Source organism: Alexandromys fortis, unplaced genomic scaffold (genome assembly GCF_014885135.2).
Source record: "Alexandromys fortis isolate MF-2015 unplaced genomic scaffold, M_Fortis_MF-2015_v1.1 scaffold_45, whole genome shotgun sequence".
Classification (NCBI taxonomy): Eukaryota; Metazoa; Chordata; class Mammalia; order Rodentia; family Cricetidae; genus Alexandromys; species Alexandromys fortis.
This window is the reverse complement of record NW_026067926.1, coordinates 3,461,251-3,489,122: the sequence shown is the minus strand read 5'-3', so window position 1 is coordinate 3,489,122 and position 27,872 is coordinate 3,461,251. Positions and strand designations below refer to the sequence as shown.

The window sequence follows — 27,872 nt, the reverse complement described above, 5'->3', positions numbered from 1 at the left end:
CCTGCTTTCTTGTATCATCCAGGCCCAACTGCCCAGAGATGGCCCTGCCCAGTGAGTGGGGCCATTCCTTATCAATAATTACTCAAGAAAATGTTCACAGACCAACTGTATAAAGACATTTTCTCAATTAAGATTCCCTCTTCCCAAGTTGGACATGGTGGTACATATCTTTGATTCTAGCACTTAGGAGTCAAAAGAGGGCAGAGCTCTTCAAGTTTGAAGCCAACCTGGAATAACCTACCAAGTACCAGCCAGGACTACACAGAATTTGTCTCAAAATAAGATCACTGTTTCTCAGATATGTGTAAGTTTGTGTCAAGTTAACAAAAGTCAACCAACCAGCACTGTTTTCTTGAAGATCTGGGTCAATGGTTTTTCCAGAGTTGTTTTTTCTTTTGGGGGGGGGGGCTCTATTTCCACCAATTTAGACTTGATTTTCTTGCAAACGAAGAACATTTCTTTTTCTAAGCAAGGCTCAAAAAGCTCTATTTAATCCTTTTCTATACTTACCTGGACGAGGAGAGAATAGCAATTATCTACTGCTAGGTAATAAATTACTCTCAAAGCAAGTCCCTTTAAATGAACATTTACTGTCTCACAATCTTGGTCTCAGGTTCCAGAGTGTTCTCTGAGTACTGTGGCTGAGGGTCTCAGGAGGTGCTCAGCTGCAGCTGGAGGACCAGCTTCCAATATGGTTCACTCACATGGCTGCTAACAGGAGGCTCCAATGTCATGTGGACCCCTGGGAGATGCAAGAGCTCGAGCTTCTTCATGACCTGGAAGCTGGCTTTCCCTGAGATGAAGATAAGAGAACCAGCGAGAAGCTGCAAGGTACTTTATTTTTTTATTTTCTGTTTTTTTTCTTTTGTTTTTCTCCTATTATTAGTCACTTACTATGAATAATAATGAATAATAGTAAACAAGTATTTTTTTGGGGGTGGTGGTTTATGCCTAGGAATAGAGTTGCTGGGTCAGCTCTTTGTTTAGCTACTAATGTTTTTATATTTCCATCAGCAGTATAGGTTCCAAGTTCTACTTATCCACTTCATATTTTCCAGGTTTTTTATTAATTTATTTTTTGTCATATATTACATTTCAACTGTAGTTTCCTCCTCTTCTCTCCTCTCAGCTTTCCCCAACCAATCCCTCTCCATTTCCCTTAAAAAACGGCAGGCCTTCCAGCAATACCAACCAAACATAGCTTATCAAGTTGCAATAAGACAATGCACTTCCCCTAAGGCTGGACAAGGTGACCCACTGAGGGGAAAAAGTCACAAAAGCAGGCAAAAAAATTCAGACAGCCCCTGTTCCCACTATTAGGGGTTCCACAAGAACACCAAGCTACAAAACTATCACACATTATGTAGAGGGCCTAAGTCAGATCCACGCAGGCTCCCTGGTTCTTGGTTCAGTCTTTGTGAGTCCCTATAGGCCCAAGTTAATTGATTCTATGAGTTTTCTTGTAGTGTCCTTGTTCCCTCTGGTTTCTACAATTCTTCTACCCCCTCTTCCGCAGGATTCCCTGAGTTCTGCATCTGTTTCCTTAGTTGATGGATGAAGCCTCTCTGACAACAATTATGCTAGACTCTGGTCTATGAGTATAGCAGAGTATCATTAGGAATTATTTTATTTACTTTTTTTTTTTGGCCAGTCATGTTTGGCTCTATCCTAGCTAGGTCTCTGGCTACCTAGCTTTTGGTTCCTGGCTTTCCAGCTTTCCAGGCAGTGTCAGGGGTGGGCTCCCTCTTGTGGCATGGATCTCAAGCTGGGGAGGACATTGGTTATCCACTCCCAATTTCTGTGTCACCTTTACCACAGCATATTTTGTAGGCAGGACAAATTGTAGGTTGAAGGTTTTGAGGCTGGGTTGGTGTTCCAGTTCCTCCACTGAGAGTCTTCCTGGTTACAGGAGATGGCAAGGTCCTTTGTGATCAAGCCTCTACCACTCTAAAAGCCTACTGGTTACACATCTGTTGTCCTCAGGAGAGAGTGCTGGTGCAGAGAGGCTGTCCCTAAGAAAGACTAGAAGCCAGGTACCTGGTCACCATGCTCCTTAAGCTACTCTGAGTTAGTTAGGACGTCAAGAACAGAAACCTGATTTCAGGAATCTGAATACAATGACTTATAAGCAATGGTGGATATGATGAAAGGCACCAAATATAAGAAGAGTGAAGGTCTCTAGTTTAAGCATCACGTCTTGGGAACTGGAAGAGAGCAGATGACCTTCAAGGAAAGAAGACACAGGCTACCCTAAGTCCAAGGACAAAAAGCAACACCAAACACAAGTGTTTACCTGGCTAGAAGAGCAACTTCTCTCTTTACAATTGAAAGCAAAGTCTGATGTCTATTTGGTCCTGCTTGTCTGTCCATTATGGCTCTACCTTCAGAAGGGGCCTGAGAATTGGGACCCATGAGTCCAGACTAGCACTGAACTATTGTGGACTAAACTGCGCCTCGCCTACTATTCCAATTATAGAAATCCTAAGCTTCAGTATCATACAATGTTAGGCTGCACTTGGATGTCAGACTTTAAAGGGTGTTATTTAGGCTAAAATGAGGCTGTGAGAGTGAGTAGCATTTGGCCTGACTGGTGCCCTTGAGAAACACTAGGATACACCGAAAGGAAACAGGGATAAATGTGCACAAAGGAAAGACCCTGCGAGGACACTGCAATTCAGGAGAGGTGCCCTCAAGAAACTGACCCTATGACACTTACCTTGTACTTCCAGTCTCTAGGACATTAAACAAATCAATAGTTTTTGTTTAAGTCACTATATTCGGTGATATTTTATTATGCAGCCTAACGAACCAAGACCTCAGTCCTCTGGACTGATTTGGAATGTTGATCTTTTTTATAAACTAGCTCCTAATATCTGCTGTAGAATATGGCACGAAAATCAGCACAAGGGGCTGGAGAGATGGCTCAGTGATTAAACACTGGCTGCCCTTCTAGAAGACCTGGGTTTAATTCTAAGTACCCAAATGGTAGCTCAAAACCCTCTGAAACTCTATTTCTAGGTGATCCATGTTCTCCTTGCCTTTCCAAGAATCACTGGACATATGCATGTGATACACAGGCAAATATGGAGGCAAACTATCCAAACACATTAAAAATAGAAAAGAACCAGGGAGTAGTGGCACACACCTTTACTCCCGGCACTTGGGAGGCAGAGGCAAGCAGATCTCTGAGTTTGAGGCCAACCTGGTCTACAGAGTGAGTTCTAGAACAGTCAGGACTCTTACACAGAGAAACCCTATCTCAGAAAACAAAAACAAAATAGGTTAAAAAAAAAAAAAAAAGGTATGAGTTCAAGTTCATCCTTTCCAGAATCAGCGAGGTGAAGCAGGCTGGGCTTCCCCGAAAGCCGGCTGATGAGGGTATTCAGAGAGTCTGTTTCTCTTACTGTTGATCCTGAAAGTGTCCAAATGCGCTGCAGGCCTCCTGATCTCCTCAGAATGCAGTTTCCATGTGTAGAGGCCTTCAGAGCTGCCTTATTCCTATTCATCTTCTCCTTAGCTAGAAAGCACCTTCTGGATTCGCTCCTGTACTTCCTTTGCGCCCAAGGACACCATCATCTCAGCCACAGGAGGTCCTTGCTAAAAAAAAAAAAAAAAAAAGAAAGAAAGAAAAACCACAAAAATTCTGTCTTTTTGCCTTGAATTGTAGAAGGAATGCATGCTTATTTTCAATGTCTCAATCTGTAGACCACAACCCACAAACCAGCCCCAACCCATAGCCTGCAACCCCAGGAATGGAGCCTGTATTTATTGTATTTTCTTTTGTCTAAGATGATTTTTTTTAAAGTTTTGTTTTATGTATATGGGAGCTTTGCCTGCATGTGTGTCTGTATGAGGGTGTCAGATCCTCTGGAACTGGAGATACAGAGAGTTGTGCAATGACATGTGGGTGCTGGGAACTGAACCCGGTTCACCAGAGTGCTCTTAACCTCTGAGTTATCTCTCCAGCTCCTGTTTTTATTTTTCCAGAGCTAGGGATCAACCTTAGAGCTTCATGAATGCTAGCAAATGCTTCAGCACTAAGCTATAATCCAGCCCTACTCAGTTCTACTTCTCTGAATTTTTTTCCCATTCAATGGCTCTCGGGAGGCTTTTTCTGCCTTTGGCAAATTGGTAATCTATTATTCTCATGACCTCCATGAGGAAGGAATATGTGTTCTGTTTAAGCCATCTCCACTGTAACTATCACAGTGCCTGGACCCAGAAGATGCTCAGTGGGTAAATGAGGGAAGTGATCTGTTCATCAGTTTATCATCCCACTGGACTGGCCTTAGTACCAGACTATGAACATTGGCTGGGAGGGTCAATGAGGGACTATCTACAATACTTCAGTACATCATCTCACCATCTGTCCACTGAGGGTCATTCGGAGGAGCTTCATCACGCTGCTGTACTTGGTGCCTTCTAGGCCTTCTGAAAGCTTCTTCAGTTCTCTGTTCACCACATCCTGAGTTAGGCTCAAACCAGATGTTTCTAAAACTCTAAAAGAGAGCGAGTCTGAGGCAGGCATAATGGTCATGATTATAATCCCAGAGCTGGGGAGGCAGAGGCAGACTAGCCTGGTCTACAGGGCAAGTTCAAGGACAGTCAGGGCTACACAGAGAAACCCTGTCACAAAAAACAAAAACAAACAAAAAAACTTAGTATTTACTATACCGAACAGCTCAGAGACATTGCAGAGGAACCTAGAAAGAAAACTTGGGAATGGGTTGGACACAGAATGCAAGAATAGGTAATTTCTGAGGAATTACTTGAAACAGCTTCAAGATTTGTCAAGGGGAGTATAGCACAGAGGAAGAGAAAGAAAACATCAGGAAACAGCAGCTCTAGGAACAGCTTCACTGTCAACATGCTAGGAAGAGAGCCTCTTTCCCCACAAACAAAAACATGAAGGATCTAAACTCCACCAGTCAGCAACCATCCTCATCTCCTGGAAGCATATTTGAGTTTCAAGTGGTCCCCAACTAGTGAGAGCTGGACTTATAAGCCATCTAACCCAGCTCTGATTGAGGCAGTACATGACTACATTCCACTGCAGCTTCCCCAGTCCCTTAGGATAATATCCCAGGGGCTGGAAAGATGGCTTAGCAGTTATGAGCATTTACTGCTTTTAGAGAACCCAAGTTTGGTTCCCAGTACCCATGTCAGGTGGCTTACAACCACCTTTAACTTCAATTCTTTTTTTTTTTTTTTTTGGTTTTTCGAGACAGGGTTTCTCTGTGGCTTTGGAGCCTGTCCCTGGAACTAGCTCTGTAGACCAGGCTGGTCTCGAACTCACAGAGATCCTCCTGCCTCTGCCTCCCGAGTGCTGGGATTAAAGGCGTGCGCTACCACCGCCCAGCCCTTTAATTTCAATTGTAAGGAATCAGTGCCCCTTTATAATCTCCACGGACGGACACACACACACACACACACACACACACAACACAAAACAAAAACAAACCAACTTCTAAAACAATAGGACAGAGGTGCTATATCAATGCTACATGAGCAGACCCCCTGCTGCTCCTGATGGGGTCCACACCATGGTGCTCTGAGTGGCAGCTCAGTGTGGAGTGGTCTTATAAATAATCTGAAGAAACAGCCTCTCAATGTTAACAACTGCCAGACTTCAGCAGCTGAGGACATGAAAAACCAAGGAGGACAAGGCCATTGGCTGCTACTGAGTCAGTTGGCACTCATCTGCAGACCCCCAGCTTTCAGCACTGGCACTCAAAAACCTGTTGTTTACAGAAGTCTACGGTGTTTTTATCAGCAGTCTTACTGGACCAAAGGCAATCATTAACTGGGCACAGGATCACTACTGTTTATAAAATCAAGGAGATGAAATACTAAAAATCTAAAGTGCAAGATAGGAAGAAAATGGACATTCCTCAATTGTCACTGTATTCAGGGAAAGAGGCTGCCAAAGAACAGGACAAGTCCCAGGAAGCTGCTAATGGCACCCCAGGAGACATTAGAGCTGGCTGAGACCTTGACACTGGTACAAAAGTGGTCTGGAGGCTTCTAGGCATTTGGGTATCAACTTTCCTGAATTGAGTGAGAGTCCTAGTGTCTCTAAAATCTAATCCACAACAAGGATAAGAAGTTGAGACATGGTCTTGGTGAACTGGAATTAATAGCTGCAGAGATGGTCAGCAGTTAAAAGTATATACTGCTCTTTCAGAGGACTTGAGCTTGGTTCACATTGGGTGGCTCCATTTATCTCTACTCTCCACGGGCACTGCATTCACATGTACAAATCTAGACCAATGTTTAAGAATATGCTAAACTTGGTACTTTACTCCCAGTATTTGAATGATGTCAGAAACAGGTGGATTTCTACAAGTTTGAGGATAGCCTGGTCTATACATGAGTTCCAGACCAGCCAAGGCTATATAGTGAGACCCTGTCTCAAACAACAACAAACAACAAATAAACAAAAGAAAAAAGAACTAAAGACCCTACTATGGGACTGGAGAGATGGCTCAGAGGTTAAGAACACTGACTGTTCTTCCAGAGGTCCTGAGTTCAACTCCCAGCAACCACATGATGGCTCACAACCATCTATAGTGATATCTGGTGCCCTCTTCTGGTGTGAACATACATGCAGGCAGAATATTGTATACTTAATAAATAAATAAAATCTTAAAAAAAAAAAAGACCCTATTATGGAATATACCAAACTACTTGGGTACTGACTGAGGGTACTGATTGGGGGTAGACTTGCTGCAAATATACTTAGAAATAACCTTGCAAGTTTAGTCACTGTACAATTATTTCTAAAAGCAAAATTTGGAAGCAACCCTAATATAAATAAATAGATTAATTAAATTCTTGTTGAAGTGGTTATTACAAGTAAAGTTAGCCATAGAAAGGAATGAGGAGACTTTCAAGCATTGGACAAATCTAGGCATACTACTGCTGGGTACAGTACTCCATGCCTACAGTCTTAGCTGCCTGGAAAGATGCAGGAAGATCATTTTTGATCAGTTTTGTACTAGCTTGGGCAACATACAGTACCTGTCTTTAAAAAAATAAAGAAAAAAAGAAAAAAGTGGAAAATATATCCAAACATTATCACTGTACTACACCTTTTGGGATAAAATGGAAAACAGAAATTACAATTATGAGAAGAATTAGGCAGATGGAAGAATACACCAGGGTATAATTGTACACCACCATGTCCAGCTTATAATATTCACATTTAAAGCCTAGGCTTAAAAAGTTTCAGTGTGGTCCAGGCCATGGTGGCGCACGCCTTTAATCCCAGCACTCAGGAGGCAGAGGCAGGCGGATCTCTGTGAGTTCGAGACCAGCCTGGTCTACAGAGCTAGTGCCAGGATAGGCTCCAAAGCCACAGAGAAACCCTGTCTCGAAAAACCAAAACAACAACAAAAAAAAAAAGATGCAGGTTGGACAAATGCACATACATAGCCTACTACTCCAGATAAAGACAACGCTGCCAAGCTGGGTAATAAAGCAAGAGCCAACAGTATGCTCTTCAGAAGAAACACTTTCAAGACAAAATCTAAAAGCCTGGGGAAAGATTCAAGCAATAANCCACCCCCCCCCCCCCCGCCAAAAAAATTAGTGTATTAATAATATATCAGACACAAAAATGGTACACAGGCATACATGCAGGCAAAACACTCAGACACATAAAATAAAACTAAATAAACCTTTAAAAGTTTAATTAGACAAAAATTCTATTATTGCTACAGTAAACCAGGTATTCTCCCCCTACACACAGCAGAGGAAAAGGAAGCTCTGGGAGGGGAAGCCATATAGACCTTTGGGGTTGCTGTCCTTACCTGAGAAACCAGTGAGAGAGCATTTTTTTTTTTTTTTTAGTTTGTCACTGTTTTGTGATAGGGTCCAAGAGCCAAAGGTCTGGTGTAGAGAAGCAAGGGCAAAGAATGGGAAGAGTGTGTCTAACCCTTAGCCAGGTGTGTGCACACTTACCCCAGCAAGCGTTTGACAATCACATCCACCTTTTCTGAGTCAACGCCCAGTTGTGCTCGATGGACGGCAGGACGAGTCCATAAGTAGGCATACACTGGGGAGACCAGATCCTGCAGACGGCTGATGTGGCCCTGGGGAGAGAGAGAGACAGCCATCACATGCTCTGGGAGGAGTTGAGAAACACTGGAAGCGGAAAGGAGGCCCTAAATCCATACCTGTCGCAGCAGGATGATCCTCTCCACATATGCTGGGTCCAGAACATCCTTGTCTTGCAGTTGGCTCCCGAATGCCTCCTTCACCAGGGCCTGCAGCTTCTTCACCAACTGAGGTCTTCGGGTCTCACTGCTCACCAACCGTTGGAGGTGCAGTCTGAGGGTAAATAAGGAGGATGCCTTGGTATGAGTACCCCAGGACTATGCCAAATCTTTCCCCTTGGGGCAACAGTAGGGATTTGAAGACAGTCACTCACATCTTCAAAACCCATAGATAAATGTAATTTTTTTTGTATGTATAAAAGGGGCAGGATTTGATCGAGGTCACAGCCAGCCTAAGTCTAGGCAGACGTGATTTGTTTTCAGTGTTTTTATTTACTTACTCTTTCACTTATTTATTTATTTATTTATAGACAAGGTCTCCCTATATATCCCTAGCTGGCCTGGAACTCACTATGTAAACCCAGCTAGTCACAAAAACCACAGATCCACCTGCCTCTGCACCCCAAGCGTAGATTAAAGGTGCACAACACCACACCAAGTATTTTTAGTGTTTTAAAAATAGTAGCTGATTTTTTTTCCTATGGCTTTTGAGGTGGTAGGGAGCAAACTTGGGGCCTTATGCATGCTAGGGAAACATTCTAAAACTCAGCTACAGCCAGCAAAGGAACTATCTTAAGCTAGATCACATAAGGAACATTCTGGTTTTCCCCGTGGAAGAAGCAGCTCTGGGTGCACAAGCCCCTTAAGTGGCTGGAGCAGGCTGGATCCACGCTGCTGGCTCAGATTCCTGTCCTCCAGTTGCCCTGGCCCTCTCCTCCTGGGTGTCTTACTAGCCTCTCCCTCCCCACACCATCACCCAATTACTACAGGCACCTGAGTTTATCAATAGGATCCAGGAATGTGTTTTTTGGCCTCGCTTGGATTATGAAACACCAATATAAAAGGAGAGGTAAAAATGTATTCCTAGGATTGGAACAAGGGGCTATTTCAATGAAGCACTCAGCTTCAGCTTCAAAGCTGGAGCTTTCTGTTCTGTTCAAATTTATCTTTTTTCTGGAATTCTAACTCTCTGATTTTCTCCTTCTGAACAGTAGAGGCTCTTAAGAATCCAACCCTCATACGAAACCCAGTCATCTTCAGTTCCCATGCTGCCAAGGAGACTCAGAGCAGTGCAGAACCAGGGACCATTCTAAGTCCTGTGGCCCCTTGTCTGTGTTATAGAGGAAAGCTAGGCAGTAAAGTGGCAAACAGCTCATAGGGCTGGGACTGGAACAGACCTGTGTCCAAAGCCTGCCTGGCAAGAGTTTGCAATCACTCACACAGCCATTAGAAAGCTGGGAAGCCTTGGCACAGACAGGGTGGTAGTGAAGGTTAAGTATGGATCTACATTCAAAGTACTGATGCCAGGGTTTGGAAGTCACCCATTTGGGAGCAGGAGTCTGCGGCTCCTGGTATGTCACAAGATGGAAGACAAGACATTATGGGAAGCTATCTCGAATGTACACTGACAAAAACATTAAAAACTTTTTGCTTAGCTTCTGATGTTTGAGATAGGTTCTATGTAGTCAGGCTGGCCTAAAACTCTATATCTTCCCACCTCAACCCCCAGTGCTGGAATTACAGGCAAAAGTAATTTGGTTGGAAAAAATATTTTTCAAAAGAATATTACAGAAGTCGGGCAGTAGCGGTGCACGCAATTAATCCCAGCACTTGGGAGGCAGAAGCAGGAAGATCTATGTGAGTTTGAGGCCAGTCTGATCTACAAGAGCTAAACAGGCTCTAAAACTACAGTGAAACCCTGTCTTGAAACAAACAAACAAACAAAAACAAGAGTATTACAGAAAACACAGTTGGGTGGTTGTGGTGCATGCCTTTAATTCCAGTACTTAGAAGGCAGAGGCAGGCAGATCTCAGTGGATTCGAGACCAGCCTGATTTACAAAATGAGTTCCAGGACAGCCAGGACTGTTACACAGAGAAGCCCTGGCCATGCTGAATTGATACACCATAAATTCAAGCCTGGAACATAGTCAAACTAAATGATTCTTAATTACAATTCCCATGTTCATATACTACCAGTATTTACTGCTACTGCTGCTGGAACACTAATAAGCCTTCTAATGTATTTACTATGTCTCTGAAGTAAGCACGGCAGTGGCATGATGACAGAAACATCTGAGGATAATTATTGGTTAGATTAAGTCTGTGGGCATCAGTCCTAAGTACTCTCTCCCTTCCCTGTCTTCCAAGGAGGCTTGGGAGGCATCACAGTGTATCTCTAACTGGACTCCATGACCCCCTAAAATAGCACATCAGTGAGATTTAAAAAAAAAATGGTAGTTATATTGCATCTAGATTACATTCACTCTTGCAGGCCCCATGCAAGAAATGCCTCACTGCCCACTGTGTAAATGTGCTAGTCATTTAAATTCTGTCTTGGATCTCCTATAGCTAACATATAGCAAAATTACAGAACTGATCAAGTCATATACTTAAAACAAGTGCAGTTGAGTCAGTATGCTGACACACTCCTGTAACTTGAGCACTTGAAAGGTGGAAGTAGGAGGATCAAGATACAAGGTCATCAATTGGTTACGTAGTATATTTGAGGCTACTATGTAATCCAATCTGGCCCAGAATTTACAATTCACCTCTCTCAAGTTTTCCAAGTGCTGGGAATGCACCATAGTACTTGGCTCTCCCACTTACCTATTGAATTCTGGGAGCTTCTCCAGGTCCAGTAGGGCTGAGTGGCAGGTGATCCGGGTCAGGTCAAACTGTGTTATCAGCTCCGGCAGGGTCCTGCCCATTTGGTTCTCTGCAAGTTAGGTCCACTCAGCTGCTCAGCCCCTCCCTCAGCTTATTTCTGTAATTACTTTTATCTTTCTTTCTGCATTGCCCAGACTGGCCTACAGATTTTGATCCTCTGGCCTCAGTTTCCCACACAGCTGGAATATAGATGTTGATTACACTACCCAGCTTTTCTCCCACTTTCACACACAAAGAAGAGCAAGTGAGCAAGCTATAGGCTTCCCAGTTTTGGATCAAAACTGCAAGAACAGTGTGCCCAATGCCTGGCTATTCCAGAGCTTCTGTGTGCTTGGCTTTGAGTAGAGTATGGCACCAGCATGTCCTACAAACTTCATACTTAATGCCACAGTGGAACCTCAGTGCTGGAAGTTGCTGCTTTTCTGTTTCGTTTGAGAAAGGACTTTGGTATTATAAAGTCCAGACTGACATCAAACTAGCAATCCTCTTATTTCAGCTTCTCTAACGTTGGGATTCCAAGTGTGTAACACCACACCCAGACGGAAAGCTGTTTTTTGAACATTTTCTTATTTTTAGTTTATGTGTGTGTACACACGCAAGTTACACAAGCCTACCCATGGAGGTTGGAAGAGGCTGTCAGATCCCTTGACACTGGAGTTACAGGCAGTTGTGAGCCATCTGATATGGATGTTGGGAATAGAACTCATACTAGCAAGAGTTTTTAGCTGTTGTGCCATCTCTCCAGCCCCCTGGAAGCACCTTCTTAGTGAGCAGCAATACCTTTAGTGCAGTCAGAAGACACCATGGTCAGGCATGGGCCTCAAGAATTATATCCTTGCTGGGAGGTGGTGGTGCACACCTTTAATCCCAGCACTTGGGGGAGGGGGGGGAAAGAAGCAGGCAGATCTCTGTGAGTTCGAGACCAGCCTGATCTGTCAGAGCTAGTCCCAAGACAGGCTCCAAAGCTACAGGAAAACCCTGTCTTGAAAAACAAAACAAAAGAACACTATCCTTTACTAAGGATGTGACTCTGGCAAGTTACAACCTCCTCGAGCCTCAAAATCACCTTAGAAACTAGAATTATCAAGTTATTGCCACAAGGAGTCATCCTATTTGGTACTTGGTTCTTTTTGGTTTTTCGAGACAGGGTTTCTCTGTAGCCTGTCCTGGAACTAGCTCTTGTAGACCAGGCTGGCCTCGAACTCACAGAGATCCACCTGCCTCTGCCTCCCGGAGTGCTGGGATTAAAGGCGTGCGCCACCACCGCCCGGCTTCTTCAAGGTTTGTGTTCTAAACCTTGAATAAGCTAGATTCACAGTACACCAGTAATACTGTTAGAGCTCATACTTATGTAATCACAGTAATCATAAGAATCTGTGGCTTTAAAGCTTATGGTGTGGCCAGACAGTGAGCTGGTTCCTTATATTTATAAGCTTACTGGCTCCTAATTAACCCTACAGAGCACAGCCTTAGCCCTATCATATGAACAAGATTAATGGGACTCTAGGTCTCTGAGGGCAGGGGCAGTGCCTACTGTGAGTCCCACTCCATCAACAACAGCTGTATGGGAAAACCAAGTGAGGAGGCACAGTAGCGTGACTCAATAAACACTGCTGACTAGAACAATGAACTTGTCCAAGATCATGTAACTGAAAGGTGGCAATGCTGGGACTGACAAGCAGATCTGCCTGTATTCAAGCTCAGCCACTAGGACCACTCTGGTGCATATGTACCTGCAAACCCCGAGCCACAGTTGGTGATGATGTCAAGCAAGGCTTCAGGCAGAAAACCAGAGGCAGCAAAATGTTCCAGGAAAATGTCCCCTTGCCTCTTAGACAGCTTGCTACCATCCCTGTTGAGGAGCAGGGGCAGATGAGCAAATTGAGGCGGTTGCCAGCCCAGGGCCTGGTAGAGAAGCAGGTGCTTAGAGGTGGAGACGAGCCACTCAGAGCCCCTCAGCACATGGCTGATGCTCATGTGGTGGTCATCCACCACACAGGCTAGGTGGTAGGTGGGGAAGCCATCACTCTTCAGGATAACTGGATCCCCCTCCACACTGGCCACTTCATGTTGAGTCCAACCATATACAAGGTCCTGGAAGGCTGGTGCTGCCTCCTCCAGGCGGAAGCGGATAGCAGGCTTGGGGTCCACGGCCAGCTTCTGGGCCACCTGTGCCTGGCTCAGGCTCCGGCACCGATTGTCATACCTATTGGGAGACAGAGCAGCTAAAAGATCCATCAATGGACAGATACCCTACTTGTCTTTCAAGTTCTGGTTTTTACTTACAGTGCTGTAGATTTTACTCAAGGCCCTGGGTATGCTAGTAAGCACTACCAACTGAACCTTTGGTATCTGATACCTTATGACCCTGGGCAATGCAGTAACCTCTTGAAGGGATTTCTTCTATCTAAAATGGAAGTTTAAAAATAAAGTCATGTGGGTAACAGTGCAGCAGACACTAATGTTTTGCTGTTCCTTTTCTTTTGCTAAGGAGGAGATGGGAAAATGCTTAGATCAAAAGCAGGCTTACAATGAGTACAGACCATGTTATAATCTTGTGACCTGGTGCCAGTGATGGACCCAGGTAGGAATGTAAACCCATTCTATTCATTGAAAATCAAAGAAAACAACACTTGGTAGGTAAGGAAGGGCTAGGGTCCTGGGAAAGTTATTTCTTCCCAATGAGGTTAAGATGTACTTCTAAGGGGGAAAATCCCTCCTTTTATACCTCCCAGGAATACTCTGTGGATGCCACCCTCTGAGGAGCTAGGTTGGAACTGTTAACCCCACAGACAAGGGAAAGATGGCAAGGCTGTCAACAGGTGGGGTGACAGTCAGAGATCACCCCAGAGTTATCTCAAGGCTGCTCCTCTTAGCGTGGAGTAACCATCACCAGATTTTCCACAAGATGCACAAATAAGGTCGATGTGGCTTACATTCTCCTCATTCAAAGTAGGCATGACTACTAGCATCAGCTTCACTAGGGAACTCATGAGAAACTCAGACCCCAACTTCAGACCTGCTAAGCAAGAATCTACAGGGTAATCATAAGACCAGATGATTCGCCTACTAGAGAAAGTACAGGGAGCTGTTGTTGCTGTCATTTTAAAATTTTATCTTTCACTTCTCTTTTTTTTTTAGTTGATTACTTCTTCAAAAATTGTTATAAAAATTATGTGTATGTAAGTACACCTAAGCACAGTGCCTGTGGAAGCCAGAACTGCTGGAAGCCCCTGGAGCTGGAGTGGCAGGTAGTTGTGAGCTGTCTAATGTGGGTGTTGAGAACTCAACTCTGGTCCTATACAAAGCAGTATAAATTCCTAACTACTAAGCCAGCTCCCCAGGCCTCTGGTTTGCTCCCTGCCCCCCACACAAAGTTTTAGCTGAAAGTGGTGGCACACACCTTTACCGCCAGCACTCAGGAGGAGAAATAGGTGGGTTTCTGAGTTCAAGGACAGCTTGAATCTAAAGAGCTTGTTTCTGGACAGTCAGAGCTATATAGGGAAACCCTGTATTGGAAAAAATGTCTTTAAAAATTTTATTATTATTATTATTATTATGCGTGTGCATGAAGTGCACATACCATGGTGCACATGAGGAAGTCAGAAGAGAGCATCATGGAGCCAGTTCTGTCGTTTCACCTTTCACACAGGTTCTTAGGCTAGAACTCAGGTTTCCAGGCATATGCAGTAAGCAACTTCACTCATTGAGCCAATTCACTGGCCTCTGTCCATCACTTTTAACTTTCTAAATGTATATCCAACAGTGTCCTAACAAACACAAATGTGAAGCTTGCAGGCTCAGTTCTTGATACATCTAACTCTTCAATCAACTCTCATAGATCCCATGATATTATGTGACCATAACTAAAAACAATTCTTTGTACCAATGTAATATAGTCTGTCTATAATTAAAAACAAACAGCTGGTCATGGTGGCACATGCCTTTAATCTCAGCACCTGGGGTGGGGGTGTGGGGCAGAGGCAGGGGGGATCTCTGTGAGTTTGAGGCCAGCCTGGTCTACAGATCTAGTTCTAGGACAGCCAGGGCTACATAGAGAAACCCTGTCTTGGAAAACAACAGTAACAAACAAAAACAAAGCAAAACAAACAAACCACACACACAAATAAAAATAGAAAAGAAAAATTTAAAAAAAAATGAAAAGGAGCTGAGCATCAGCATCTATTCTTTCTTCATGCTCACTATGGACATAATGCGAGCAGATGCTTTAAGCCCCGGCTACCTGGACTTCCTTGCCATGAAGGAAAATCAAACTGTGAACCAGAAGAAACCCTTCCTTCTTAAGTTTCTTTTGTCAGGGTATTTTATCACAGCAAATAAACTATGACACTATCCTACTTACATAGCACAGAGGCAAAAGGCATATTTCATTTTTTTTTGTTTGTTTGTTTTGTTTTGTTTTTTGAGACAGGGTTTCTCTGTGGCTTTGGAGCCTGTCCTGGAACTAGCTGTTAGCTCAGTGCCAAGATTAATGACCTAAGTTCAATTTCCATATGGTAGGAAAGCACCAACTCAGGAAAACTGTCCTTTGACCTTTACATACTCACTGTGGTACGCGCTGCCTAAGTGCGCCCATAGTACCAAACGTGAAAAGTTTTTTAGATTTTTATGTTTTGTTTTGTTTGTTTGCTTGTTTGAGATAGGGTCACACTGTGAAGTCCTTACTGACCTTAAACTTGCTCTGTAGACCAAGCTAGCCTTGTACTCACAGATATTTGTTGGCCTCTTGCCTCTTGAGTGCTGGGATTAAAGGCATGTGCTGCCACACTCACCTACTGTTATTATATTTAATAATATTTTAGTGTGTGGGGGGGGTATGTGCATGTGAGTACAGGTGTTTTTTATTTATTCATTTGTTTGTTTTTCAAAACAGGGCTTATCTGTAGCTTTGGAGCCTGTCCTGGAACTAGCTTGGCCTTGAACTCAAAGAGATCCGCCTACTACCCAGCTGAGTACAGGTTTTTATAAAGGCCAGAAGAATCAGATTCCTCCAGAATTGGTTATGAACTGGGTGCTAAGAACTGAACTTGGATCCCCAACAAGATCAGTAAGCTTCTTTTGTTTTGTTTTGAGGTAGCTTCTCTTTACATAAACCTGGCCGCCCTGGAATTCACTATATAGAACTGGCTAGCTTCAAACTCACAGAGATCTACTTCCCTCTGCCTCCCAAATTCTAGTATTAAAAGTGTGTGTCACCATACATAGCCAATTAAGTATTCTCAACTACTGAGCATGCTCTCCAGCCCAGAAAATTTTTTATACATTATAATAGGTTATTATTATTATTATTATTATTAAAACTAGTATAGCTTGAGGTACAGTATAACCAGCAGCTTCCTCTACAGCCACAATGACTGATCCCGCTTCTTGGCATTCAGGGTTTACAATGTACTCCTTCTAAGTATGGGCTGAACTCACACTGACTTCTTTTTAAGGAAAGAACACAGTGGTAAGATGTCACTTCCACAGTTAGGTACATTTAATTGCCAAGCTGTGAGCTGTCCTATGCAGACCTGTGTAGTTTTGAGATATAGTAGAGTTACAGGAATCTTTGCCTAGAATGTACCAGGTCATTTGTTCAACTTTAAGCACTACCAAAAAGATAAAAAAGAAAGGGGGGTTTGGTCCTCAGCTCTGGAAATAAGAAAAGAAAAAGATAGCCCTTGTGTATATTTTGGCAGTTTAGTTGGTTAGAGGAAACCTACCTGATGAGCAACAGACAATATTGTAAGACCCTCGGCCTGCAAACAGCCTCTGGGGAGATGGATGCAAATCCTCCTCAAACAAATTCTGGGAACTGCAGGCTTGACTTCGGCCCAACTGTAGCTTTGAAAGACACCCAGACCCAAAGAGCCCAGCTAAGCCCTACCCAAATGTCTGACCTGCAGAATCAGAGATGCTACAAACACAGGCTTGGGGAGGCATCCAAAATGGTCTAGGGATCTCACCGGGGTGTCTGCTGGCTCCTCAAGGCTTCCTTCTTCAGGAGCTCCAGCCGCTGTGGTGAACAGAAACAGGGATAGGCAGCTCCAGACTTCAGCAATGCTTCTGTGGCCTGGGCATACAGTGCCAGACGCTGGGACTGAGTGTAGGGCCCGGCAGGACCACCCCGACGGGGACTTTCATCAGGTGGAATGCCTGGAACACAGGTGGAGAATTGTCATTACACAGTAACACCAGAAAAGCACATAATGCTCTTCTTTTTTTTTTTTCTTCCAAATATTCATCTGGGTGCTTTACATACACACTGAACTTCTTGTTTGTCTTTTTCAAGACAGGGTTTCTCTGTGTGTAGTCCTGGCTATCCTGGAACTTGCTTTGTAAACCAGGTTGGCCTCAAAGTCACAGATTTCCACCTGCCTCTGCTTCTGGGTGCTGGGATTAAAGGCATGTCACCAGGCCTTGACACATTGAATTTTTAAGCTTTATGATAATCCATGAGGCTAGTACTACCACAATTTCTGAGAGACTAGGGGCTAAAGATCACATAGTCTAGTCAAGGGTTTGGGGCACAGGGATGTGTGTGTGGGCTGTCTACTGTGTATCCTTTCTATCCATCTTTTCCCAGGAAAGAGAGAAACCATTTGAGGCCCGTAGCCAGACTCAAGAGAAGGCAGGAAGGCTAGTCTCCAGCCCGTCCTGGTTGGATATCTGGCTGTTAGTACTCACTGGCCATGACAGGGATCACAAAAGATGACAATGTATAAATACTAGGGCACCATTCACTCTGCAGTCTGCTTTGCTGATTTTTTGTTTGTTTGTTTTTGAGATAGGATTTCTTTTGTGGCTTTGAAGCCTGTCTTGGAACTAGCTCTTGTAGACCAGGCTGGCCTTGAACTCAGAGATCCGCTTGCCTCTGCCTCCCGAGTGCTGGGATTAAAGGCTTGCGCCACCACTGCCTGGGTGCTTTGCTGTTTTTTTCTGCAACATTTCCAAAACCTTTAAGCCTTCCTTCCAAATAAGTGTTGATACCATTACAATCTGGAAGGAAAACCAAGGCATATGGGTGCCACTAGCTCCAAACCAAAGCACACTTTTTTTTTTTTTTTAAAGTTTTCTAAGCTAGGGTTTCTTTGTGAAACAGCTCTGGCTGTCCTGGAACTCTCTTTGTAGACCAGGCTGGCCTTGAACTCACAGATTCACGTCTGCTTACGCCTCCCGAGTGCTGGGATTAAAGGTGTGAGCCACTTCTGCCCAGCCAAAGCATACATTCTTAATTTTGAATAATTCATCCTTTTTAAGCCTCAGTTTTCTCCTCTGGAAAATGAAGCTCACAGCCTTTTATAGAGAATGATTGTGGGAACAAATGCACTGGCATTTATATGCTTACAGAGTATAGAGTCTGAAGGGTTGTATGTAAGACAGTCTCAATAAAGCTACATATTAAACCCAACACTTACAGGGCTAGACTCCAAACCTAACATCCAGCTTCCGGACTCATGTGTGAGAGACAGATATCAATATTTCCAGTAGAGGGCAGGGGAGATGCAAGGCCTGCAGAAGGGGGCTTCTGCCCACTAAGAGCTTCTAGTAAAGTAGGGTAAGAACATAGATCACCTTGTAACGTTTAAAGCTAGCACACACACTCCACACAGATGGACCTTGGTTCAAACCCAGTGGACAGCGCTGAGATCTTGGGCAAGTCCACTTTGAATACTTTCAACTGTTCATTTGTAAAACAAGATGTAAATAGTGTCTCATAAGGGTCCTAAGAGGTCAAAATGAGAATAAGGACATATCACTTGGCACTTGCTAAATGCACTATATATTCTGGCTAAAATTACTGTTATCATAACTTAGCTACCTCTCACACAGCACCTTCATTTCTTCATTTGATAAAAAAGAACGTGGGGCGGTAGACATGGTATCTCAAACTGGTAATCCCATTACTTGGGAGGCCGCAATAAGAAGACTGTCAACGTTCAAGGCTAGCCTATGCTATATAGCCCTGCCTCAAAACAAGACCAAAAACCACACACTTATGAGGCTCAAAGAGATGGCTCAGTAGTTAGGAGTATTTACTGCTCTTGCAGGGGACATAGGTTTGGTTCCCAGATCCCATATGGAGGCTCACAACTAACTACCTGTAATTCTAGTTCCAGGAGATCTGATACCCTCTTCTGGCCTCCACAGGCTCTTGCACACATGTGATACACATAAACTCATGCAGACATACACACACACAATAAACAAGCAAACAAACAATACACCGACACCTAAGCAACCTCACCAGAACTAGATGGTAAGCCCTATTGCTAAAAGCATAACACATTTTGCTGCAGGACATTCAGATATCAAGCAGGAACTGACCTGAAAACTTCTTCCTTGCTAAGGTTTTTATAGCATAGAAGGTATAAAGCAGGCTGCTGGGGAAGAAAACACATCAATGGCATTCCTGCAGGCAAGAGTGATCCAGTGGTGCCAAGAACAGCATGAAGGTTATAGAGGTAACTAACTACTTTTGGATTGGGTTTGAGGCATGCTCCACAGGAAGGAATTCAAGCTTGGTGTTGTAAACTTGGCCAAAAGTCCATGGTTCAGGAGGTCACAGGTCTTCAGGGGGAACCTACGACTGATGTTTTACTAAACAACAAGCTGTCAAATTGCCTTCTAAATATTTATGCTTATACCCTCAACCTTTTCAAGGGAGCTTCTCTGTGCAATGGTCAGCTCTTATTATAACAGCTCATAACTGGTCAGAATGCTGACAAGTGTCTGCTGAGTGCTCAGCTCCAAATGGAACATCTTTCATCCATTTCCCCACCTCAAGGCCAGAGAACATCTCAGAAGAGCAAAACTAACCCAACAGCCAGCAGATGAGGAGGAGGGCTATAAAACGCTGTCTTGAGACATGGCACAGCTACTGCACTCATGACCTCCCTGCAGCCGTGATGGTCTGCAGAAGATCAAGTTAACATTCTAACTCTGGACTTACTGGGATATCGATTAAAAAAAGGAGAGGAGGAGCTGGAGAGATAGCTCAGAGGTTAAGATTATTGACTGCTCTTCCAGAGGTCCTGAGTTCAATTCCCAGCAACTACATGGTGGCTTACAACCATCGATAGTGGGATCTGGCATGTAAGCATACGTGCAGGCAGAATACTGTATAATAATAAATCCTACAAACTATAATTACAACAGGCCCAGCATTAGTGGCACTAATGTCTTGAAGGTAACCAACTCTATCTGATTATACTTATGGCCAACTCAATAGGAACTCATATTTGCTACTGTAAACTTTGTCAAGAACCTGTGGCTGGAAGTCACAGATTCTAGAAGAAACCTACTACTACCATTAAAAAAGGGCGTGGGGGGGGGAGGGAGATAGGACATGAAAAGGGAGAGTGGGATGTGTTGAGGGTACCTGGGGGAAGGAAGGAGTTGGGGATTCCTAGGGAAGTGGGAGGAGGAGTTAGGGTGCTTATGATCAAGACACATTGTTTACATATATGGAATTTTCAAAGAATAAATAAAAGATACTCCGTGCTGGCTAGTTTTATGTCAACTTTGACACTAACTGGAGTCATCAGAGAGGAAGGAACCTCAATTGAACCTCCACAGAATCAGGACTGTAGGGCAACCTGTAGTGCATTTTCTTCATTAGTGCCCACTCCATACTGGTGAAGTCACCCTGAACAAGTGGTCCTGGGTTCTACAAGCCATGGAGAGCACGTCAGGAAGCAGCATTCCTCCATGGCATCTGCATCAGCTCCTGCCTCCTGAATCCTGCTCTGTTTGAGTTCCTATACTAACTTCTTTGGGAATCATAAGCCAAATAAACTCCTTGCTCTCCAAGTAGCTTCAAATCATTGTTTCACAACAACAATATTAACCCTACTAACTAGGATATACTCTATTAAAGGGGGAAGGGAACCACAACCCACTTTTGGGACCCATTCATACAGCAGACAGCTGCTACTCTAATTTTCAAAATACCCTGCTGGCCCTTAGGAAAGGCTAAGCATCGTGTGCAGGCCTTAGAGCTCCAGCACTCACAGGGATCAAGAGTTCAAGGCTATCCTTGGATACACAGTGAATTTGAGGCCAGATATGAGACACTGTCTCCACAAGAAAAAAAAAAAAAAGAAAAGAAAAAGACAGGGGAACTAGAACAAGGTTGAATGAGGTAAATTTGTGGATCATTTCCATATCAAAATTTATTAGTTTTTTAGAGATCTCCATCTTTTTTATTACTTTCATTCTCAAGACACTTTCACATGTGTATGTATAGAATATATTTTTATATTTCCCTTCACTCTTATCTTCCTCCCATTCCTATTAACACCCCTTCATCCCTGTTATGTTTCAAACCTGGGACAAAGGCCTATTTAACTATCAAATCGGACTTGGCAGCCAGGTTCTCCCTGCATCCCTCAGCCCCTGCCTGTCACAGGGCCCTCCTGGCTGGCATATCCTGCCCCTACCCTGAACTTCCAGCTTAACTACTCTTCCTCTTCCCCCCAACTACCTACCTTTCCCTATAAAATCCAACCATTCTAGTTTTCTGGTCTTTTTGTCTGCTTTCTTTTGGGCCTCCTGGCTGCTGCACCTACTAGCCACCCCCACTCACAGCTCACGGTTATATCCGCTCTGGACTCAACCAGATGTCCCTACCTCTGACTATGTCTCCCTTTTATCTACAGTAAACTTTCTCCTCCACCATGCCTAAGAGCAGTCATCTTCTTTCCTTTTTCTTTTTTTTTTTTATTCCATTCTCACCAGTCCCTTTCCCAGATTTAGGACTTGGTTTTATCTTGTGATCCATTTTGCTTACCCAGGGTCATCTGTGTGAGTAATTGATGTGGCCTTAGTAACTTCTCTATTGCTGTGATCAGGCCCTGTTTACACAACAGTGTGGCAGGAGCAGCGGCTTTCCTCAGTTCCACATGAGCTTCACACAGTACCTGCAGCAAGAGCCCCATCAAGTTGAAGTTGTAACATGGGCCTGCATTTTACTGAGTGAATTTGCTGGTCCCCACTAAAACTCATTTTACTTTTTTGTAGTCTTTGGGCCACAATGTAGGATGTCCTTCTGTATATGTGTTGCTTTTATTAGTCAATGAATGAAGTTGTTTTGGCCAATTAACAGAGTAAAGCCAGGCGGGAAACCAGAACAGAGATAGAGAATAGGTGGAGTCAAAGAGATGCTTGTAGCTGCCCAAGGAGACAGATGCCCAGAACCTGTACAGGTAAGCCATAGCTTTGTGGCAATACACAAATTAATAGATGGGTTAATTCAACATGTAAGAGCTAGCTAGAAATATACCTGAGTCATTGGCCAAGCAGTGTTGTAATTAATATAGTTTCTGTGTGATTATTCAGGTCTGAGCGGTTGGGAAACAAATGCGTGGTCTCCACCTACAGGGCCATACTGGCGTCCTTGTCATTTCTTACCCACCACTACTTCTCTTCCACAGAACTTTTGCATCTGATTCCATCTACTCTAAATAGCCAAAATTAGCCCCTTAATTCATTCAAGACTCTATGCCCAGAGAAACAACCTTATCAAGAAGAACATCCTTTTCTCAGTTTTCCAACATGTTACTCTTTCTCTGTAACTTTGCAGGCGCACATGTACATGTAGAGGTCAGAGGCTGACATTGGGTGCCTTCTTCAAGGGCTTTCTACTTCATTTTTTAAGATTTTAAATAACTGATCCCGTTGTATATGGATGTTTTGTCTGCATGTACATATGTGCACCGTGTTCATACAGCACCCACAGAGGCTAGAAGAGTGCTGGAACCCAAACTAGTAAGTGCTTTTACCCACTGATCATCTCCTAGCCCTCTCACTGAACCTAGAGTTCACTGGCTAGAACCCCTGGTCAGTGAACCCCCGGGGATCTGATCTCAAGTCCTCACACCTGCACACAGCAAGCACTTTACCCAACAAACCATCTCTCCAGCCCTTTCTCTATAATTCTCATCACAACTTACTATCAGGTTAAGGATGAAGTACAGGGCCAGGGCACAGCTTAGTGGTAGAGTACTTGCATTAAATGCACAGGCCCTGGGCTGGAGCACCAATACGGTTTAAAAAAAATTCTGGGTGGGTAAAGTCTTAATACTTGAATTTTTAAGGCTGCAGCAAGCAGATGGTTCAAAGTGATCTTAATGACTAATACATTCCTTTAGTCAATGAACCTCAACTACATATATATTTTATTTTTCACTAATAAAAGCTAGAAATAAATGAGTTTCTGCTACTTAGGAACTTAGAGCCTGGTGAATAATTATCTGAGGTGAGAGTATATATCTTCAAGTAGTTTTTTGTTTTGTTTTGTTTTGTTTTGAGACAGGGTGTCTCTGTGTAACAGCCCTAGCTGTCCTGGGACTAGCTATGTAGACCAGGTTGGCCTTGAATTTACAGAGATCCACCTGAGTCTGTCTTCCAAGTGCTGGAATTAAAGGTATGTTTCACCACCACCGGGCTTCAAGTAGTCTTCGTATTTTTCCTTAGGGTGTTAACTTTCTCTAGTGCCTGTCTTTAGTAGGAACCCATAGGAGTTCAAGATGATCCAGGAAACTCAAAACACATTCTTTATTTCAACAAGCCTAGTTAAATTCAGGATTAAATTACGCACAAGAAGATCAACTCATAAAACTGCACTCATTTTGTTTGACTCACAATGATGTGGTTTAAAAATAAAATAAATTCAAGCCTAGATTTAACAATGGACAGTGTTCATTTAAAATAACAATTAGCCAATGAAGTGGCGCAAAGGTCAAGACTCTTGCGGTAAAGCCTAATAATTGTAGTTCAGGCCCTAGAACCCACACTGTAGAAGGAGACCCAACTCCTGCAAGTTGTCCTCTGACACACAAACAAGTGCATGCACACAATAAATGAAAATACAAATTAAGATAAAGAGTTAGGGAGAAGGGGCTGGAGAGCTGGCTCAGCGATTAAGAGCATTGCCTGCTCTTCCAAAGGTCCAGAGTCCAATTCCCAGCAACCACATGGTGGCTCACACCATCTGTAATGAGGTCTGGTGCCCTCTTCTGGCTTGCAGGCACACACACAGACAGAACATTGTATACATAATAAATAAATAAATATATATATTTAAAAAAAAAGTTAGGGAGAAGACAAAAAAAAAAGGTACTTAAAAGAAAAAACTGGGGCGTTCAGCTGGGCATGGTGATAAATGTCAACTTTAATCTCAGCACTCAGGAGGTAGAGGCAGACAAATCTCTGAGTTCAAGGCCAGCCTGGTCTACATAGTGAGTTTCAGGACATTCAGGGCTACATAGAGGAACCTGATCTATGTATCTACATACATACATACATACATACATACAAACATTCTATATACTTCAGCTTTCTAGTTCTTCTTGGAACTATAAAGTTGGACAATTTGAGGTCACATTCTCTTGGGAGCAGGAGCTGGTGCTCATAGGCACTGTATCCTTTTCAGGAGACCCCACTTCATGTTCACCACACGCCATTCATTCCCCGTGAACCTGTTTCCTGTCCTGACCTCTCAGGGAATGCACTTAAACAACTGGGATAAGAGAAGGTATTCCACAACAGCCCTAGAGCTTGGCTTCGGGGAGTCTTGTCATTTTTTTACAGGGAACATCCACCACCCCAGACTGTGCAGATTTATCTGTTTTCCCTGAGTTCTTATTCTCCACCTTGAAGGCACAGAGAAGACCCACAGCTTTCTTCTCTTCCTGTTCCTCCTCAGAGACTCTTTCCTTGCTAGACTCACCTGCCCACTCCAGCATGTCCTCAATGTTCTCTGCTGCCCTTGGTACCAGTCGACTCTGATCAGTGTCCTCCAGTCTCAGAATGAAGCTCCCTCGGTGCTTCTTGGCAAAGATGTAGTTGTAGAGAGCGGTACGGAGGCCACCCAGGTGCAAGAAGCCTGGCAGAAGAGAAGAGGTCAGACAGGACAGGGAAAAGGCTAGATCACAGGCCCCAACTGAAATGCAAATAAGAATGTCCCAGCCGGGCGGTGGTGGCACACGCCTTTCATCCCAGCACTTGGGAGGCAGAGGCAGGCGGATCTTTGTGAGTTCGAGACCAGCCTGGTCTACAAGAGCTAGTTCCAGGACAGTCTCCAAAACCACAGAGAAACCCTGTCTCGAAAAACAAAAAAAAAAAAAACCAAACAAACAAACAAAAAAAAAAGAATGTCCCAATGAAGTTTCAAGACCAAGAAATGGCTGTGACTGTCCTATTTCTTTGGTTGATAACCAGACTGTCACTGAAAAGGACACAGTGGGGATGGAGAGAAGGCCTAATGGCTACAAGCACTGGATGCTCTTCCAGTACCCAGGTTCACTACCCAGCATCTACATGGTGGCTCATAACTATCTGTAATCTAGTTCCAGTGGATCCAACACCATCTTCAGACCTTAGCAGGTACCATATAGAAATGGTACATATACACACATGTAGACAAATTACTCATAATGTACCATAAAATAAATAAATGTTAATAACAATAGCAAAGAAAAAGTAAAGGTCAGGGTAGTTGACTCCATTTAGTCCTTCATCTTGGGAATGAAAAAACACCCATGTGTCAGGTCCAGGAGCTTGTCACCACATAAAAATGCTCCAACTCTTCCTGAGTGCCTTTAGCAGTCAACTTTGACATTTGCCTCAAGGCCAAGTTTTACCAGAAGGAGAAACAGCATTCATTATCTGTTTGAAAACTATTCAGAGGCCAGATCACACTAGCATTTACATTACATAAATCTACTGATATATTCCAGGGAGGAAGAAGGCTAATTACATGTTAATAACACATCTAAATCCTATTTAGAAAATATTTTCATATATACTCTACATATCATACTTAATCACATCATGCAATCTGCATTTTTCCTACTTGAGATTATCACCATAAGCACTAGTTGTAAGTAATTGTAATAAGCCAGGTGGTGGTTGCACACACCTTTAATTCCAGCACTTGGGAGGCAGAGGCAGGTGGATCTCTGTGAGTTCAAGGCCAGCCTGGTCTACAAAAGCTAGTTCCAGTTCCAGGACAGGCTCCAAAGCTGCAGAGGAACCCCGCCTGGGAAAAAAAAAGTTCCTAACCTTTGGGAATTCACTTAGCTTTCACAAGTTTCAATTTGCTGATGTTAGTAGGCTTAAAAAAAAAAAGTCAGGCTGAATCTGGTGGCATAAACCTTTCCTCTTAACCGCTTTGGAGGCAGAAGCGGGTGATCTGTGTAAGTGAGCCAACAGCCTGGTCTACACAGCAAGTTCCAGGCCAGCCAGGGATACAGTCGCAACTCAACAAAAACACCTGGATTCTTCTTTATCATTAGGTTGCTATGATACCTAAATGTTGACCAAAGCAGAACTTTAAGCCAGGCCTGGTGACTCACACCTGTAACTCTTGTATCTGGAAGGCAGAGACAGGAGGATTGCTGCAAGTTCAGTGCCTGCATGATCTTCACAGTGAGTTCTAAGCCAATGGGCAATACAGTAAGCTGTTTCCAAATTAAAACAGCCAGAACAACAACAACAAAAAGTATACCTTCAATTAATTTTTTTAATATACCTTCAATTAATTTTAACTATCACAGCGATCTACACTGATTGACAACTCCTTCCCATTTGGGTTTTTCCTGCCAGTCAGTAAAGAAATGAAAATGATAATTGAAGTGAAGGCTACTTCACATAGCAGATCTTGCTGAGTGGCTCAGCTACACTGGCTCAAGACCATCAGTCAAGTACTATTATTAGCCCTACTTGACAAACCGCAAAACTAGGACATAAACAGAGCAGAGAACATTGCCAAAATGACACATCTAGGAAAGGCCAAAAGCAGAAATATAGGCTGGATGGCGGTGGCGCACGCCTTTCATCCCAGCACTCTGGGAAGCAGAGGCAGGAGGATCTCTGTGAGTTCAAAGCCAGCCTGGTCTACAAAAGCTAGTTCCAGGACAGGCTCCAAAGCAACAGAGAAACCCTGTCTCAAAAAAAAAAAAAAAAAATCTCTATCTATGTATCTAGATAGATGTATGCAGAAAATGCCAGGCCTTGGTGACCTACACAAGTGCCTCTTCAAGTAAAGGGCACATCCAGTGCACACTCACAGTAGGCAAGCACAGAAACGGAGAGTTGGGGTTTAGAAACTTGCATCCATTTCATAAGCCATTTGACGTCCACTGAGACTAACAAAAAGAATGGAGCTTTTGTTTTGTCTGGTTTCCAGATACTCGTTTTTTCCCTAGTAGTTTCATTTATGTTAGTCTTAAATACAGAATTACAACTGGTAATTAAGAATTGGGGCTTCCGCCACACAGAGTTTAAAAAAATTCCACGATTTATATCACCTGCCCAGAAGTAACACGTCATTCCTGCGCAGCTGGGACTCCGTCCCAAATGATCTTTTTCTGCTGACCTTGGGTCTGGAATGCGCAGTGTCAAGTGGGTGGAAGGTGACTTGAGCTAAAGGAGGGCTGGGAACGTGTGGTGCGGAGGGTAAGTGACGACAACATTTCTCTCATTTTGGTCTTTTGTAGCCCTGGCTGTCCGGGACTCTGTAGACCGGCCTGGCTCTACCTTCCAGGTGTTGGGATTAAAGGCGTGTGCTCCATCATCCAGCAAGACGACAGGACAGTATTTCTAACAGGCTATACACTGGCCTGATTTCTCTTGGCTTGCTAAGCTTCCAGCAGTAATAAACCCGGGCCACTGCGCCATTTGCTCTTAGGCTTCAAGCAGGTCTCCTTGACATATGGTTCTCAACTCAAACGTTAACTCTTCAGCAATGCCTTCTAAGGCACCCTATTCCGCTTCATTTCCAAAATGACATATCTAACCCTGAAATTTTTCTTGTAAGTGCATGTCGTGGTCACTAGAATGACAGTTTCTTCAAAGCAGGAACCCTAACTTTTCAATGACCACTGCATTCTAGCTCATAGGGCTTGGCACAGTTTAAACG

General features: G+C 43.6%; 1 protein-coding gene across 5 annotated transcripts in view; it reads right to left on the bottom strand.

Moving 5' to 3' along the window:
* Nucleotides 1-397: 397 nt before the first annotated feature.
* The window catches only part of Ears2 (glutamyl-tRNA synthetase 2, mitochondrial), a 27,834-nt gene continuing 359 nt past the window's right edge, over nt 398-27,872 (bottom strand). For 3 of the 5 annotated variants that reach the window (XM_050143344.1, XM_050143347.1, XM_050143346.1), the window contains exons 2-9: nt 24,681-24,836; nt 16,915-17,104; nt 12,679-13,151; nt 10,886-10,994; nt 8,178-8,331; nt 7,963-8,093; nt 4,364-4,499; nt 398-3,597 (exon numbers count right to left, since the gene is read on the bottom strand). In XM_050143344.1, coding sequence (XP_049999301.1) covers nt 3,514-3,597; nt 4,364-4,499; nt 7,963-8,093; nt 8,178-8,331; nt 10,886-10,994; nt 12,679-13,151; nt 16,915-17,104; nt 24,681-24,836 — 1,433 coding nt within the window. In that variant the 3' untranslated portion in view covers nt 398-3,513. Of the gene's footprint in view, nt 3,598-4,363; nt 4,500-7,962; nt 8,094-8,177; nt 8,332-10,885; nt 10,995-12,678; nt 13,152-16,914; nt 17,105-21,740; nt 21,871-24,680; nt 24,837-27,261; nt 27,383-27,872 lie in introns of those variants that run through there. The other 2 variants (XM_050143348.1, XM_050143345.1) reach the window with 2 other exon arrangements.